This window comes from Periophthalmus magnuspinnatus, chromosome 12 (assembly GCF_009829125.3).
Source record: "Periophthalmus magnuspinnatus isolate fPerMag1 chromosome 12, fPerMag1.2.pri, whole genome shotgun sequence".
NCBI lineage: Eukaryota > Metazoa > Chordata > Actinopteri > Gobiiformes > Gobiidae > Periophthalmus > Periophthalmus magnuspinnatus.
Genome location: NC_047137.1, coordinates 15,480,821 through 15,496,619, shown reverse-complemented (window position 1 = coordinate 15,496,619; position 15,799 = coordinate 15,480,821). Strand labels below are relative to the sequence as shown.

Here is a 15,799-nt window from a genome sequence, read left to right as displayed (position 1 = left end):
TTGAAAATACCAGATTGTTCGTATGTTTTAAGATTTTGTTCGTCCAATTCCATTAACTTCTAATTCTAAATCAGATGTTACATGATGATAGTTACTCTTTAAGTTACTTTTACTTGAGTAATTTCATGGATCAGTACTTGGGTAATGCTATTTTGAAGTTACGTTCTTAGTTGAGTAGAATTCTTGGCTACTTTTCCCACCTCTGAGCGAAAAACGCAGACCGGATATGTTTTAGTTTTATTTTTTTAATAGATTTTTTTTAATGAGACGAAGGTATTTTCCTCAGAGTGGTCATGTGATGTTGCTGCAATGTGTCCGTTCAGCTGATTTAAACAGGTTTTGGCGCTGTTTTTCGACCGATGAAGGCAGGACAACAGTGCCATCTGCAGTCCGACGTCTTCAGAACAGTATCCGAGGTGTGAGACAGTAAAAAGGCCCCCTCATCCCAGTTTAAAGTCCCGCTGGAATGTTTCCGTGTTTCTACTGGGTCTTATAAAGAATGTATAGAAATGCATTATGGGAAAACCAGACTATTACACTCATTGGATATTTGGAGGACACTGGATCGACAAATAAATCTTGAAAATATCAGCAAATCGTCCGAGTTTAAACTAAAGAGGGTTCAAAGAGAAGAAAATGACTAACACATGAAACTTTCCCTTCGCATGTGGAGCGAAAGCGATTTATAAAAGAAAGAACAGACAGCGATGGAGTGTGAAGGGGAATGAGAAACACTTGGGCAATACTTTAGAGCCTGGAACGCACACACGGTCACATACACCACCGGGCATCTGTTAAAGACGCACTACGGAACTTTTCTGATACCGGTTTGTCTCCGTGAACACGCCGTCGCTCGAGAGAGAGATGAAGGAGGGACATACGCAGAAAAAGCAAAGCATAGATCGCCACGTTATGTTATTCTATCTCCTGGATCAAAGGCTTGTCTCCATGGAGATGTTACTGCTTTGCTATTGCTTGGGATGTTCCAAATTGTGGCATTAAACTGGTCACATTTTCATATAGTGAGCGGGATTTGAACCAGCAACCTTCAGATCAGTGACAAACTCTCTGCTGTCGCTGTAAAAACCTTCCCATGTCCAAAAAGACGAGCAGCTGGAGTTAGTTACAGAAATGAATCTAATCTACTTTAATCTACTCCGTCTCTCTCGGTCTCCCTCTGTCTTTCCCTCTTCTTCTTCTCCGTCTTTACCTCTCTCTCTCTGTTTCTTTCTCCTTTCCTATTTCTCGCTCTGCCCCCCCTTCCCCCCTCTTACTCTCTCTCTCCCTCTGTTTCTGTCTCTCTCCTCCTCTCTTTATGTGCCCCCCTCTCTTTCCCTCCTTCCCTCTCTGTCTCTCTCCCGTCTTCCTCTGCCCCATCTCTCCCTCTTCCTCTCTCTTCATCTGCCCCCTCTGTTTCTTTCTCCCTCTCTCTCTCTGTCTCTCTCCCTCCCCCTTCCTTTCTCTCCCCCTCTCTCCCTTTCTCTCTGTGCCCCCCCACTCTGTCTTCCTCTTTTCTGTCCCTCCCTCTCTCCATCTCTCTCCCTGTGTCCAGTCTTCTCCTCCCTCTCTCTCCCTTCCTCTCTCCCTCCCTCTACGCCCCCCTCCCCTCTCACTCAGTCTCCCTCCTTTCCATCCCTCCCTCTCTCCATATCTCTCGCCCTCTCTCTCTGTCTCTCCCCCTCCCCCTCCATCTCTCCTTCCCTGTTTCTTTCTCCTCCCCCCTCTATCTCTCTCTCTATCCTTCCCTCTCTCTACTCTCTCTTTCTATATCTCCTCCCCCTCTCTCTCTCTGCTCTCTCTCACTCTCCCTCTGTCTCCCTGCCTCCCCCCTCCTCCCTCTCCCAATCTCTCTCTCTCTCCCTCTGCGCCCCCCTCCTTTCCCTCCCTCTCTCTCTCCCTCTCTCTCTCCCTCTCTCTCTCCCTCCTCCCCCCCTCTCTTTTCCCTGTTCGATGTGTTTGTGACAGAGAGGATGCTGGGACGGGTCACAGAGGTGATATAATGAACATGCTCCGCTCTGCATTTCCTCTGCAGTGATGTGGCACTACGGTGGTTTCCATGGAAACGCCTCCGCACTGCACCGCCCTGTCGCCGCGAGCGTGTGTGTGCACATGTTTACAGAGACATGTGGGGACACTCACTCATGGGAACTACACACTTCATAGGTCACACATGGGCTCAGTAGTCAGGGCTTTAATGTTCCACAGTATGGCATTAAACTTATCTATCGAGCATATATACAAGTCCATTAAATATATATTGTAAAAGCAGCTCTTATGGTCAAAATGAGAACGTTATGAGCTGTTTGTGTCTGATTACATAGCGTTTTTATCATCCGCAAACCTGGAAGTAAGGCTGTGTTAGCATGCTAGTTGTTGTTAGCGTTACAGTGACAGGCTACTCCAGTCTGGTATCAGGTCTAAACTCATTATGGTGAATAATTAAGTTGTTAGAAAAGCGTTAGGGGAGTGAGGAGGAAGTTTGGAGCATTGCAAACGGTTTAAAATGAAATAATGCAGTTTTTTTTTCAATTTTTTTTTTCTCATACAGAGGTCATGCTCTCTCTCTTCTTCTCTCCCCCTCTCCTCTTCTCTCCCTCTCTCCTCACACACAGAGGTCATGCTCTCTCTCTTCCTCTCTCCTCACATACAGAGGTCGTGCTCTCTCTCTCTCTCTCTCCTCACACACAGAGGTCATGCTCTCTCTCTTCCTCTCTCCCTCTCCTCACATACAGAGGTTGTGCTCTCTCTCTTCTCTCTCTCCCTCTCTCCTCACATACAGAGGTCGTGCTCTCTCTCTTCTCTCTCTCCCTCTCCTCACATACAGAGGTTGTGCTCTCTCTCTTCTCTCTCTCCCTCTCTCCTCACATACAGAGGTCGTGCTCTCTCTCTTCTCTCTCTCCCTCTCTCCTCACATACAGAGGTCGTGCTCTCTCTCTCCCTCTCTCCTCACACACAGAGGTCATGCTCTCTCTCTTCCTCTCTCCTCACATACAGAGGTCGTGCTCTCTCTCTTCTCTCTCCTCACATACAGAGGTCGTGCTCTCTCTTCTCTCTCTCTCCCTCTCTCCTCACATACAGAGGTCGTGCTCTCTCTCTTCTCTCCTCACACACAGAGGTCATGCGCTCTCTCTTCTCTCTCCCTCTCTCCTCACATACCGAGGTCATGCTCTCTCTCTTCTCTCCTCACATACAGAGGTCGTGCTCTCTCTTCTCTCTCTCTCCCTCTCTCATCACATACAGAGGTCGTGCTCTCTCTCTTCTCTCTCTTCTCTCTCCCTCTCTCCTCAGAGGTCGTGCTCATTGTTTACCAGCTGCTCTTGTACATTTACTGTGTTACTGTACTTTCACAGAGTACTTGGTGCGTCCAGATCGCTGTAACCCTCCGGCTCCTCGTTCATTTTAACAGGACGTTTAAAGTGATAACGAGTCGTGCGTGTGGTCTCTGTCCCGTTAAACTGCTGAAGTGGAAAAACTCACAAAACCAGGTCCAGTCTCCAGCTGAAAAAACTCATCAACACAGACGCAGCTGGACACAACTCAATCTTTTTCATTTAGCACCTTCATCCCCCTCAGGGAAACACGCCGCCTGATTTGTTCATATCTTGATTTACAGCCACAACAGTGAAATAAAAATACCAAGATCATGTAGAGCGCGTTAATACAAACATTTTAAGTTTTTCAATATAAAGGGAATTGGAGCCAGAGTCGATGGAGCCGGAAGTGCGTCCATGATACATACTTCCTGTTTGGAACGCGATGGCTAGCAGGTTATGTCCATTTATATACACTGTCCAGGGCCGGTCCAGACTATAATCAGACTGAGCAGCTGCTTAGGGTCCCAAGGCCAGCAGGGGGCCCCCAAGAGCCCATACATTTATATTAAAAATAATATATCGGACTTGTGTGTTTACAGCAGCCTAAATATCTCTCTAAAACAGTTATATTTGTTTTATATCTATAGTAGTAAAATATCTGCTGCTCTACGTTTGTTTTTGAGTCGGGCAGAGGTGAGGGCAGCTCTGTGTTTACACCGGAGCAAGGACCCGACATAATGTAAATGTAACCCCACTGTCGCCAACTGGAACACACTAAAATCCACAAAAAACTAAGTAAAAACGTCTAGAATTTCAAAAATCTGGCCCTCCTTATATGTTTGTGTTCTGTTCTTGTGACTATAGTTCAGTCGTTGTGTCGTTCTGGATGTTTTCAGTCTGATGTTGTTCAGATAAACACAAATACAACTGGACAAAGTGATGAGAGCAGAGTCAGAATGTGTCAAATGTGAATCACCTACAGCTGAGCCAGGAGGGGCCCCCAGAGACACATTCAGCTTAGGGGCCCCTGAAAGCTGGAGCCGGCCCTGATACAGTCTATGGACATAATATACACCACCAGTTAACAGCTTCTTTATTTTTACTACTTTCCACATTTGACATGCATATAGTAGGTATCATTTATATATAGAGTCTATGAGTGACATGAAAAGTGATCAAATATACTACTTCATAACTACTACTACCAGTACTAATACTACTACTATTATTCCTCTACTACTCCATCTTTGACCAGTTTCCCCACAAACTTAAATTCGATCTGGAGAAGCTTGTATGAAGGTAAAAGTGTTAGACAGAATTGTGTTGTACAGCTGAGTCTTTCGAGTTTCACTTACAGTGTCAGACAGGAGGAGCTCGGAGTAGAGCTGCTGCTCCTCCACGTCGAGAGGAGCAGCCGAGGAGGTGGAGGAGATATGTTCCAGATGCCTCCCGGACGCTTCTCTGGGGAGGCGTTTCGGGCTCTGTGTCTCTCGGCTGGCCTGGGAACGCCTTGGGGTCCCACTGGAGGAGCTGGGGGGAAGCGTCTGGGGTGGGGGAAGTCTGTGCGTCCCTGTTTAAACTGCTGAAAACAACGGTTGGATGGATGGAGCTGACTCTTTCTACTCAAATCAGCAGTTTACAGTTACAAATCTGAAAATTGTATGACATTTAGAGATGAGAACAACTGAGTAAAAATCACATTTGCAAACGGTTAAAAAACGACTAGATAAATTATAATTATCGCGAACATCATTTTACTTTCATTTCACTGATTGCCAGACACAAACACTTGAGTATTTCAGCACTGTCATGTGTTTCAAGTCAAATGAAAACAGCTTACCACAAAACTGATCACAGCTAAATGTTTTTGTAAATGTCTCGGTGATAAAGTTTCAAAAGATTCAGTTTAGTCCAAAAAAGACGACACACTTCCCCCGGGAGTCGACTCAAACCTGCTCCGAACCCCATTTTTCAAAATAATCCTGAACGAACTGGACCATGATATGAGAAACACAGTGGTGCAGTGAGTAGGACACTTGCCATACGAAGAGAAAGTTGCGGGTTTGATTCCAGGACAGAATGAAGCTTTTCGTTTCCTGCTCTGTAGAAGTGAAGAGGAGGAAACGGTGCAGAGTCAAACGGAGACACGAGTTCTGTCTGATCTGTGCTCTGTAATTCTGTAATTCTGTAATTCTGTAATTGTTCAAGTTGATGTAGGTTAAAGACATTCGAGACCTGCCCACTTCTGTCTTATAATAATAATTAATAAAATAAAATGAAAAAATAAAAAAATAAATAATAAATAATTAAATAAAATAAAAATAAAATAAATAAATACAAATAATACAAATAAATAAATAAAATATAAAATGAAAAAAATAAATAAATAAAATAAAAATAATACAAATAAATATATAATAAAATATAAAATAAATAAATAAACAAAAATTAAATACTAAATAAAATCAAAAATAAAAATAATAATGAGTCTAATGTGCTATTATGGTAACTGTACAATGAGTAGAATGTGCAATTTTTTTCTATGGTGCAATAATGGGAACTCTGCAATGAGTGTAATGTGCAATGTAAGAAATATGCAATTATGGGAACTGCAATAAGTGGAATCTGCAATAAAAGGAATGTGCAATGAGTGTAATGTGCAATTATAGCAACTGTGCAATAAATGCAGTGTGAAATTTTTATTCTGGCCCTTTTGTGACCTCAGCCCTTGGGAAAACGGATAGAGATTAACTTTTGTCTATACACTCTCACAAACCAGGACACAAAGACAGAACAGCGGCCCAAACAGGAATAGATCCTCGGACCTTCTTTCAGTCTGATGTTAAACCAAGACAAACTACTTCCTGGGACACAGACACAGTTATTTCTATATGGTTCTCATGATGGGGTTGGTCTGATTGGATAAAAAGTCTGTCCCTGGGAGTTGTTTCCTTATGGTTCTCAAATTCAACTAACAGTAAGGTCTTAATGGAACTAGAACAAGTCTCAATCTAGTCCTGGTGTGAAATTACAGGTTAGAACATTTAGATCAGAGTCAGTGGAAGTGAAAAAGAGTCACTCCGGTCACAGCGATTGAAACAAATCGTAAAGCGGCTTTGTTTGATGAAGACTGACAGGACCCCGCCCATAAAGTTTGTGTTTTATTTGACTGGAGTTTTCACCTTGTTCCGGCGCCGTGGTAACAGCAGAGTAAAGTAGGTTAGAGCCCAGGGGCCCCAGAGCCACTGTCGGCTCTGGAAACGCCAAAGAATTATGACACGACCAGAACATCTGCTGAATCTCACCAACACTGACACTGATGGATGGCCAGGTGCACGAAAGAGAGAGACGAGGATGGGGAAGAGGGGGAGAGAGGGAGAGGGAGGACAGGGAGGGAGAGAGAGAGGGAGATAAAGGAAAAAGAGGGGGAGAGAGGGAGAGGGAGGGAGGACAGGGAGGGAGAGAGGGAGATAAAGGAAAGAGAGGGGTAGAGGAGGGAGAGGGAGGGAGGGAGGACAGGGAGGGAGAGAGGGAGATAAAGGAAAGAGAGGGGTAGAGGAGGGAGAGGGAGGGAGGTAAAAGAAGAGACACAGAAAGAGGGGGTGAGAGACAGGGCAAAGAGGAGAGGGAGGGAGTTGGAGATTTTGAGGGAAAAGGAGAGAGAAAAAGGTGTGAGAGGAGTGGAGTGAGATACAAACTCTGCATCAGAAACATTCAAAGCAGAGGATTAAATAAGTGATGCTGCGTCAGTGACACAAACACGTCTGAGCCTCAGAGTAAAAACACATTTGTTCTGTCAGTGTTGTACAGGGCAGGTCTGGTGTTCTGTCATTATCCCCCCAGAGTGGCAGCATCACTTCTGTCAGTCTGCCCCAGGGCAGCTGTGGCTTCAATAGCACTTTAACACCACTGAGTGTGGAGAGAATGAGTAACTGGGGCGTAGCTCTTTGAGAGGCTTCATCAGGGCTGTAAAGTTTATTACAAATGTAAGGCTTTATTATTATTATAACACAATACATTTAATGTTCTAATTTTGCATTTCCTCAAAAACATCATAAAATCAGATCTCAGACGACACACACTCCACCTCTGACGTGATTTACACAGTGGCCTGTTTATGAAGCTGCAGCTTTAAAGCACATGAACACATCACTGCTGTAACTGCTCCTATTATAAACAATAAAGATTAATGATGTATTTATCTCCTGATGACAGCAGCCGTGAGACGTCCACATTTACTCTGCAGACGCCAACGCTCCAGCCTGATGAGCTCACTGAAGAGTGACAACGCAACGCCACGAGTGTCTGGAATACTGACACTCTGCAGACATGAATATGCACACATATATATGGACACACATGTGTATGCACATACACACATACCCCCCTACATGTATGCGCACACACACACACACCCCCACCCACACACATGTGTATGCACACACACACATACCCCCCCCCCCCCACACACACACACCCATACGTATGCACGCACGCACACACACACACACACACCCCCACACATGTATGCACACACACACACACACACACACACACATGTATGCACACACACACACGTACACAGACTCCATACTTGTGTCACACATACCCGTGTGTATATTCATTATACAGTCAGTGCTGGAGTCATTATTTCTTATGGAGGCTGAGGCCCATTTAACTAAATATAATTATACCCAGTCCTGTGAATTTGAAGCAATAACCAAACAGAAAACACCCATATGGTTACACTTCTGCTGTGCGCCTTTATTACTCCACAGTATACACATTTTAATATTATTATTCATTGTTTTATGTTGCACCACGCTGCAGAGGAAAAATCCTGTGTGAGTTTTGTTCACTTACAATTAAATAAACCTATGTGTGATTTCTGAATAACAGACACGCCGCATTAAAGGCTCATGTCTCTTATAATGTTGTTTCCTCGTCACAAACAGACCTGGAGGTGTGTTTTGTTTCATTCACACATGTTTAACACACAAATCTGCATATTTAGACTGAGTTCTTCTCTCAAAGTGAAAACACGGTCATGGGGTAATACAGGAAGTGTTCCACTGTGTTTTTAAACTCCACACAACTTAAAAACTATCACTGCATGACATCACAAGGTGGAGCAGATCAAGTATGTTTTTTGAGGAGGTAACAGCATTATATAACATGATGAAAAGCTCACAAGAGTCAGTTTTATGTAATATACCAGTGTTTGTTTCATATAAATCAGCACAGACATCACAGATATTATCCATAAAACAGGTCAAAATATCTCTGCATTTTGATGGACACAAAATGAATTCTTAAACCACCTCAGAGTTAAATTATGGGCAGTTTACAAATGATGAGATCTGATATGAAACTAAACACACTCACACACATATTATACACACACACACACACACCCCCACACACACCCAAACACTTCTAGGGTTGAGTCTAAACCTTTGGCAGCTGGAGGCCACAGATGCAGTTTGTGAAAGAGATTAAGTCATAGTTTAGTGTTTTTATGGTGTTAAGTGTCACATTATGTCGATATAAAACAGAGAGCGACATGTTGAGGCTAAAGTCTCACACGTTTGGAGAGTGTGCGTCACACTCACACACACACACACACACACACACACCCCTACACTAACACTACTACACTAAACGCACAATGCCACAGTGAGAGACTGTTTAATACGACTGAATTATGTCACACACAAGAGATTTATACAAGTACAGAAACATGAACAGATACAGGTTTAAAAAGAAGAGAAGAGAAGAGAGAAAGAGAGAAAGAGAAGAGAGAAAGAGAAAAAGAGAAGAGAGAAAGAGAACAGAGAAAGAGAGAAAGAAGAGAGGAGAGAGAAACAGAAGAGAAGAGAGAGAAGAGAGAAAGAGAGAAGAGAGAAAGAGAAGAGAGAAAGAGAGAGAAAGAGAAGATAGGAGAGAAAGAGAAGATAGGAGAGAAAGAGAGAAGAGAGAAAAAGAAGAGAAGAGGAGAAAGAGAAGAGAAGAGAGAAAGAGAAGAGAGAAAGAGAGAAAGAGAAGAGAGAAAGAAAAGAGAGAGAAGAGAAAGAGTGAGAAAGAGAGAGAGTGACAGAGAGAGAAAGAGTAAGAGAGGAGAAAAAGTGAGAGAGAGAAAAGAGAGAGAAAGAGAAGAGAAAGAGTGAGAGAGGGAGAAGAGAGGGGAGGACTGATGGTGACAAGGAAAGAACAAGAAAGAGAGAGTAGGGGGGTGGGCAGAGATGGAGAGGCAAAGAACGGGAAAGGGGGTGAGAGAGGAGAAGAGAGAGAGAAGGCAAGTAGTAGAAAAGAGAGAAAGAGACAGAGAGAGAGAGAGAGAGAAGAGGAAGAGGAAGAGAATGACGAAGATAGAGAGAGGGGAAGAGGGTGCAGAGAGGGAGAGAGAGAGAGAGAGAGAGAGAGAGAGAGAGAGAGAGAGAGAGAGAGAGAGAGAGAGAGAGAGAGAGAGAGACAGGAGGAAACGGAAAAAAAATCCAATCCACTCACAGCTGAATGCCAGTCTGAGTGAAAGAGGAGAGAGAGGAGGTCATTCTGCTTTTTATATAAAATTTTATGTATTTAGCACATTTAAAATACAACTTAAGCTGCCCAGAGTGCAACAGACAAAAACAGGATCAGTGAGGGTTTACTCCAACAAAACTACTCTAAAAAGTAAAAAAATTGAAAAAAAAAGGTGAAAAATATATTAAAACTAGTGATTCAAATACAATTTCTCCATAAATTCTTACAGATATTATGTTTTTGTGAGTAAAACACAGACAAACCCCACATTTGAGTGAGTGACGCGCCCATGTACCTATAACGGCTGAGCTTCTCCTCCTGTGCGTCTCTGTGCACTCCACTGACTGCTGGAGGGGGCGGGGCTCGGGGCGGGGCTTGGAGCGAGGGGGGTCCTGCGTCCGGAGAGGATGGGGGGCAGGACGGTCTTCATGTTGGACCCGGGGCGTCTCTCGGAGGTGCTGGGGTCGGTGCCAGGCTGTGTGAGCTCGGGGCTGGACAGGTCTATAATCAAACACACACCGTTAATGTCAGTTTATAATAAATATATTTACACGAGTCGTAAAAACAAAATGGCAGGTTTGTGATTATAGAGATTTCCAGAGGAGGCGTGTTTAAACGACAGCCTGATCCCACGACTGACGCTCTGATCCATTCATTTTAGGTCATGAAATAAAACGACGTGTTTGACTTGTAAATGTAATGATGATTTATGGCTGTTTATCTTGTCACAAACAGACGTGGAGCTGTGTTTATTGTTTCATTCACACATTTAACACACAAACGCTGCATGTTTAGACCGAGTTCTTCTCTCAATTAAATGAAAAACACAACTCCACGTATGTTTTTTAACGATTATGACATGGATTAAAGCTTAAAGAGTCCATTTTGTGCAGTATCGAACCTTTAAAGTTGATTTTTTTTACGATATAAAACTAAATAACTTAACTATTGTGGCCCACGATTTGTTCAACGTAACATTGAACAAACAAAAACAGTCTTAAAGGGACTGTCCTGAGTGAAATGTGTTTTGTCGCAGCACAGATTTATCGCATAAACATCTCTTGAGGTCAAAATAAGCTAACTGCACATCTAATTATAAACTGTTTTATTGTGCGCTAATCAAGAAGTGCGCTGTTACCATGCTAGCTGTTGTTAGCTTTACCTTCACCGAAAAAACTCTGCTCTGATCTGAGAGTTTTGCGGCGAATAATTAGGATTAAGACCAATGCAAACTGTTTAAAACAAACTCATTTTGATTTGTTAAAACGGAGCTAACAAAAGTTTTCTGTGACTTAATCTCCAACTTTAGACTTTAGGGTGAGAATCTTAAAACAGACATACATTTATCACTGAGGGTCTAGCCTCCTTGTAGCCATAGCAACAGTATTAACAAATGAAAGTCTGCCGTTTACTATACTAAAGTTGCAGTATGTGACTTTTCTAATGGAGGCTCTTTCTTCTGTTTATCGCTCCATATGTCACTGGAATGTTCCACAGTGTCATTAAACGTATTTATTCTGTTGTTTTTGAGGTTTTATTCCTGTGTGTTTTAATACTTACTACTCTCATGAGCCGGTCTTTGAAAATGTAGTAGATTTTACTCAAAGACCTGATGAAAGTTTAACAAGAACTGGACTAAAATCTACAATTTACCAAAAACACTGGGGTCAAAAGTCCACGCCCCTCTTCACTCTGGCTCCTCCCGTTTCCTCCCGTTTCCTCCCGTTTCCTCCCGTTTCCTCCCGTTTCCTCCCGTGTCTCTCCTTCGGTGTAAAAACATGAGGACAAACAGTAAAGTACCTCTGCCGGTCTCCAGAGGCGGCTCTAACGCTGACAGGGCCCCCGCAGAACTGGGCACCGACAGAACAGAACTGGAACACGACTCATCTGAACTACTGCTGGAACAGACGAGAAAAAGAAGAGAGATGTGAGAGAGAGGGATGTAAAAGAGAGGTGGGAGAGAGGGGGGGGGGTGTAAACAGAGAGATGTAACAGAGGGAGGGTGGAAGGGTGTAAAAGAGAGAGGGGGAGAGAGAGAAAGACAGAGAGAGGGAGAGACACGGGGAGATGTGTGAAAGAGGGAGGGAAATGTGAGAGATATGAGGGAGGGAGGGTGAGATGTGAGAGGGTATGTGAGAGAAAGATATGAAAGATATGTGAGACAGGGAGAGAGAGAAGAAGGGAGAGAGGGATGTGAGAGGGAGATGTGAGAGACAGATGTGAGGGAGGTGAAAGAGTGAGAGAGAGAAAGGAGAGGGGCTGAAGTTAACAAGGGAAGAACAAGAGAGAGACGTAAGAAAAAGGGAGAGGGAAAGAGAGAGGGATGTGAGAGAGAGGGAGGACTGAGAGAAGGGGAGAGAGGGAGGGAGAGATGTGAGAGAGACGGAGGACTGAGAGAAGTAGAGAGGGGGGAGAGATAGCGAGAGATGGGGGTGTGAGAGAGGGAGGGAGGGGGTGAGAGAAGGGAAGATGTGAGAGGTAAAAGAGTGAGAAAGAGAAGCGAGGGACTGATGGTGACAAGGGAAAAACGAGAGAGAGAGCTGGAGAGAGAAATGTTTGCTGAAAACAAGGACAACAACAATAGAGAGAGAGAGAAGAAGAGAGACTAGAGGGACAGAGAGAAACAGAAGGAGAGGGACTGGGTAGAGATGGAGAGGAAAAGAAGGGAGAGGGGGTGAGAGAGAAGAGAGAATGAGAGGGAGAGGGGAGAGAAGGAAAGCAAGTAGAAGAAAGAGCGAAAGAGACTGGACGGTGGATAGAGAGAGTGTGAGAGAGAGAGGAGAGGAAGTGTGAGAGAAAGAAGAAGATAGAGAAAGGGGGAAAGTGTGTGAAGGGGGGAGAGGGAGACAGGGGGAGCTGGAGAGGAGGAGAGCGGGAGAGGGGTGGAGATGTGAAACGATGGAGGGAGAGAGGGAGAGAAGGAAGGAAAAAGACAAAAAGACGGTGACATGCACAACAAAAGAGACATAAACGAAGGAGAGAAAGAGTGAAAACACAAACACACACAGGGCTGAAGAGGACAAGAGCAGAGCTGAGTGTGAAACAGGTCTGAGAATAAACCAGACCCAGAGACACAGGGGAACAAATAACACACACGTTTACACACACACGTTTACACACACACACACACACACACACGGCACTTTGAGTCTCAAAACGTCGGGGTAAAAGTAGAAAATATAAAACAGAGCTGACCTCCAAGTGGCACAATGAGGTGAAACTGATGCAAGTCACACGGAAAAAAACAACTTACAAAACTACAACTTATTCATAAACACTCAGACAGACAAAAGTTTGGACACACAACAGAGGCTAAGTGGCTACAGCACACACACCGCCCGGCAAGAAGAGTCGCCCGGGCCTTTCTGGGTGGAGTTTGCATGTTCTACCTGTGTCTTGGTGGGGTTTTTTCTGTCCACTCCGCTTTCCCCCCTCAACCCAAAAACATGCACCGAGCCGTCCACCTAATGGATAAATATCTGGAGATGGGTCTCACTGACAGGGCCGTAGCACCAAACTCTGGGCCCTGGGTACAACTCTGGACCCCCACCAAACCCATCTGAGCCAAACAAAGGCTATAAATGTCACTCAAACCTTTTCTACCTCAAATCACAGGGGCACAGCTCGACTGTTGACATATTGGTCTGTGTGGACTTAAATCAAAGTTAAACTAAATCCTCCTGTTCTATGAGGATGTGCATTCATTATAAACGAGCAGGCGTCACACTTCATTTACATAATAAGAGGGCAAAAATAGAGCTCACAATCTGTGCTTTTGTGGTTATTTTAGACCCACACTGGCAGATCACTGTGTCTAGAGTTTGTAACGTCCCTATTTCTGCTCCAAACTTATTTTATAGCATTTCTGAGCTGTTTAATGCAGGACTCTGTGCAGACCTCAGCACTCACGCCTCCGCCTCGCTCACATCCTGCTACAGCCAGCAGGGGGCAGAGGAGCAGAGGAGCAGAGGAGCAGAGGAGCAGAGGGCAGAGGAGCAGGGGGGAGAGGAGCAGAGGAGCAGAGGAGCAGAGGAGCAGGGGAGCAGGGGGCAGAGGAGCAGGAGGCAGAGGAGCAGAGGAGCAGGGGGCAGAGGAGCAGAGGAGCAGGGGAGCAGGGGAGCAGAGGAGCAGAGGAGCAGGGGAGCAGAGGAGCAGGGGAGCAGAGGAGCAGAGGAGCAGAGGAGCAGAGGAGCAGAGGAGCAGAGGAGCAGAGGAGCAGAGGAGCAGAGGGTCATGGTCTTGTTGAGAGCTGTTGTCACACAGACACTATTTTCTGGATCCACACATCGGCTTAAGTTTTCAAATCAAGTTGTAATTATTTGAGTTTGAGTTTCAGAAAAGACATTCTGTCGTGGGCTGTGGTCCAGTTTGTCCATGACATGTTTGTAGATAAACGTCTGTGCAGCACCTGAACCTTTTACATCTAAGGAGGTGATTTGGCCCTCAGATGTCAGGGATCATTGTGTTTAGTGGAAATAAAGATATTTTATAAGTGCAGAAAAATGCAGCTGAAGAAATGAAAATTACAGTTCCCTTTACCCCCCCAAGTCTGCCCCTCACAGGACGCCCCAGTGGCATTGAAGGACGGGTCAAACGCCCCCACTTCACTCTGGGGACATTAAAGTGTACCATACATTGACGGCAGATTTGTAAAACTATGAAAAAGCCCCAAAGTGACGACAACTTCCTGTGCAATGATGTATTTTGAGTCAATTTGGTGTAATATAGGACCTTTAAAAAGCTTCTCTGATGAATGCGCCGCAAGAATATTACAAAATCACACAAACTCCACAATCTGTCATCTGTTGTAGCTACAAGCAAAATGACTTGGAGATTAAGATCTGCGTGTCTAGACAAATACACAAATATAAGCCCGAGAAATACCTCCACATCAGGGCTCCTGTCTGAACGTGGACACGCGCAGGCTCGGGCAGATCCGGCTCGTGAACAGGTAGAGAGATGCCGGTGATTCTTTATAGAAATACTGCAGCGGTGAGTAATGCTACTATTAAGTACTGCATATTGTAAATTGCAAGCTTTGACAAAACCTGAGCATTTTTCAACAAATGTCGCCCCAAAGTGATTCATGAACGCGGTGAGGCTCGCATTAATTTTGACTAGAGTCCTGTGTATACGAACTGTCAGCTCCTGGGAAAATAAAACCAGGGGAATTGTTGCTAATTTGTACAGGGAAGCGAAAAAACGAATGAATTACGCTCGCCGTAGCTGTAAATGAGTGATTAGAGGCGTGTTTGGAGCCAAGCTGTGCATGTAAACAAATTAAATGTTCCACAATGAAGAGTAACAGGGTAATTTATGAATGGGTTTACAGAGCGGGAATGGTGCGTGTACAGCTGCACCCGCACGCCTCTGCTGCGCTCAGATACAGATACAAAACTCAGATTTGTCATGAAAATGGAGCTAACTAAACTTTTCTGCAGCTTAGTCTTTCCTGGAGAGAAGTTTAGAAGTGGAACACGAATTTTATACTTTAGGGAATATACGGTGACTATAAAGGAGCAGTATTACACAAAATAGACTCCAGTAGATTTAAGTCGTGTTATAATGTTGTGACAAAAACAGACCTGGAGTTGTGTTTTGTTTCGTTCACACATGTTTGAGTAACTTTATTATTAGTCTGTTACATCTCCAAAGCTCAAAACGCTCTGTTCCACCTTGTGATGTCATGAAGTGGTAGTTTTCAAGTTAATAGCTCGTTTTACCTTTATTTCAGTAGAGATTGGCTATTCCAGGGATTAAATGATTCCAGTGGACGTGTGTGGAGTTTAAAAACACAGTGGAGCACTTCCTGTATTACCACACGATGACATCACAAGGTGGAACAGAGTGTTTTTAGTTTGAGAGAAGAGCTCAAAGCCTAAACATGCAGCAGGGTTCGTGTGTTAAACATGTGTGAATGAAAGAAAACACAACTCCATATTATTATAATTACAATAGTGACT

The 15,799-nt window shown here is 44.2% G+C and overlaps 1 protein-coding gene across 1 annotated transcript in view; it reads right to left on the bottom strand.

The window, feature by feature from the left end:
* Positions 1 to 9,875: 9,875 nt before the first annotated feature.
* Positions 9,876 to 15,799, bottom strand: part of lrguk (leucine-rich repeats and guanylate kinase domain containing) — a 42,672-nt gene continuing 36,748 nt past the window's right edge. The window contains exons 19-20 of the mRNA XM_055225687.1: positions 11,637 to 11,731; positions 9,876 to 10,337 (exon numbers count right to left, since the gene is read on the bottom strand). Of these exons, the coding sequence (XP_055081662.1) occupies positions 10,132 to 10,337; positions 11,637 to 11,731 (301 nt within the window). The 3' untranslated portion in view covers positions 9,876 to 10,131. The remainder of the gene's footprint in view (positions 10,338 to 11,636; positions 11,732 to 15,799) is intronic.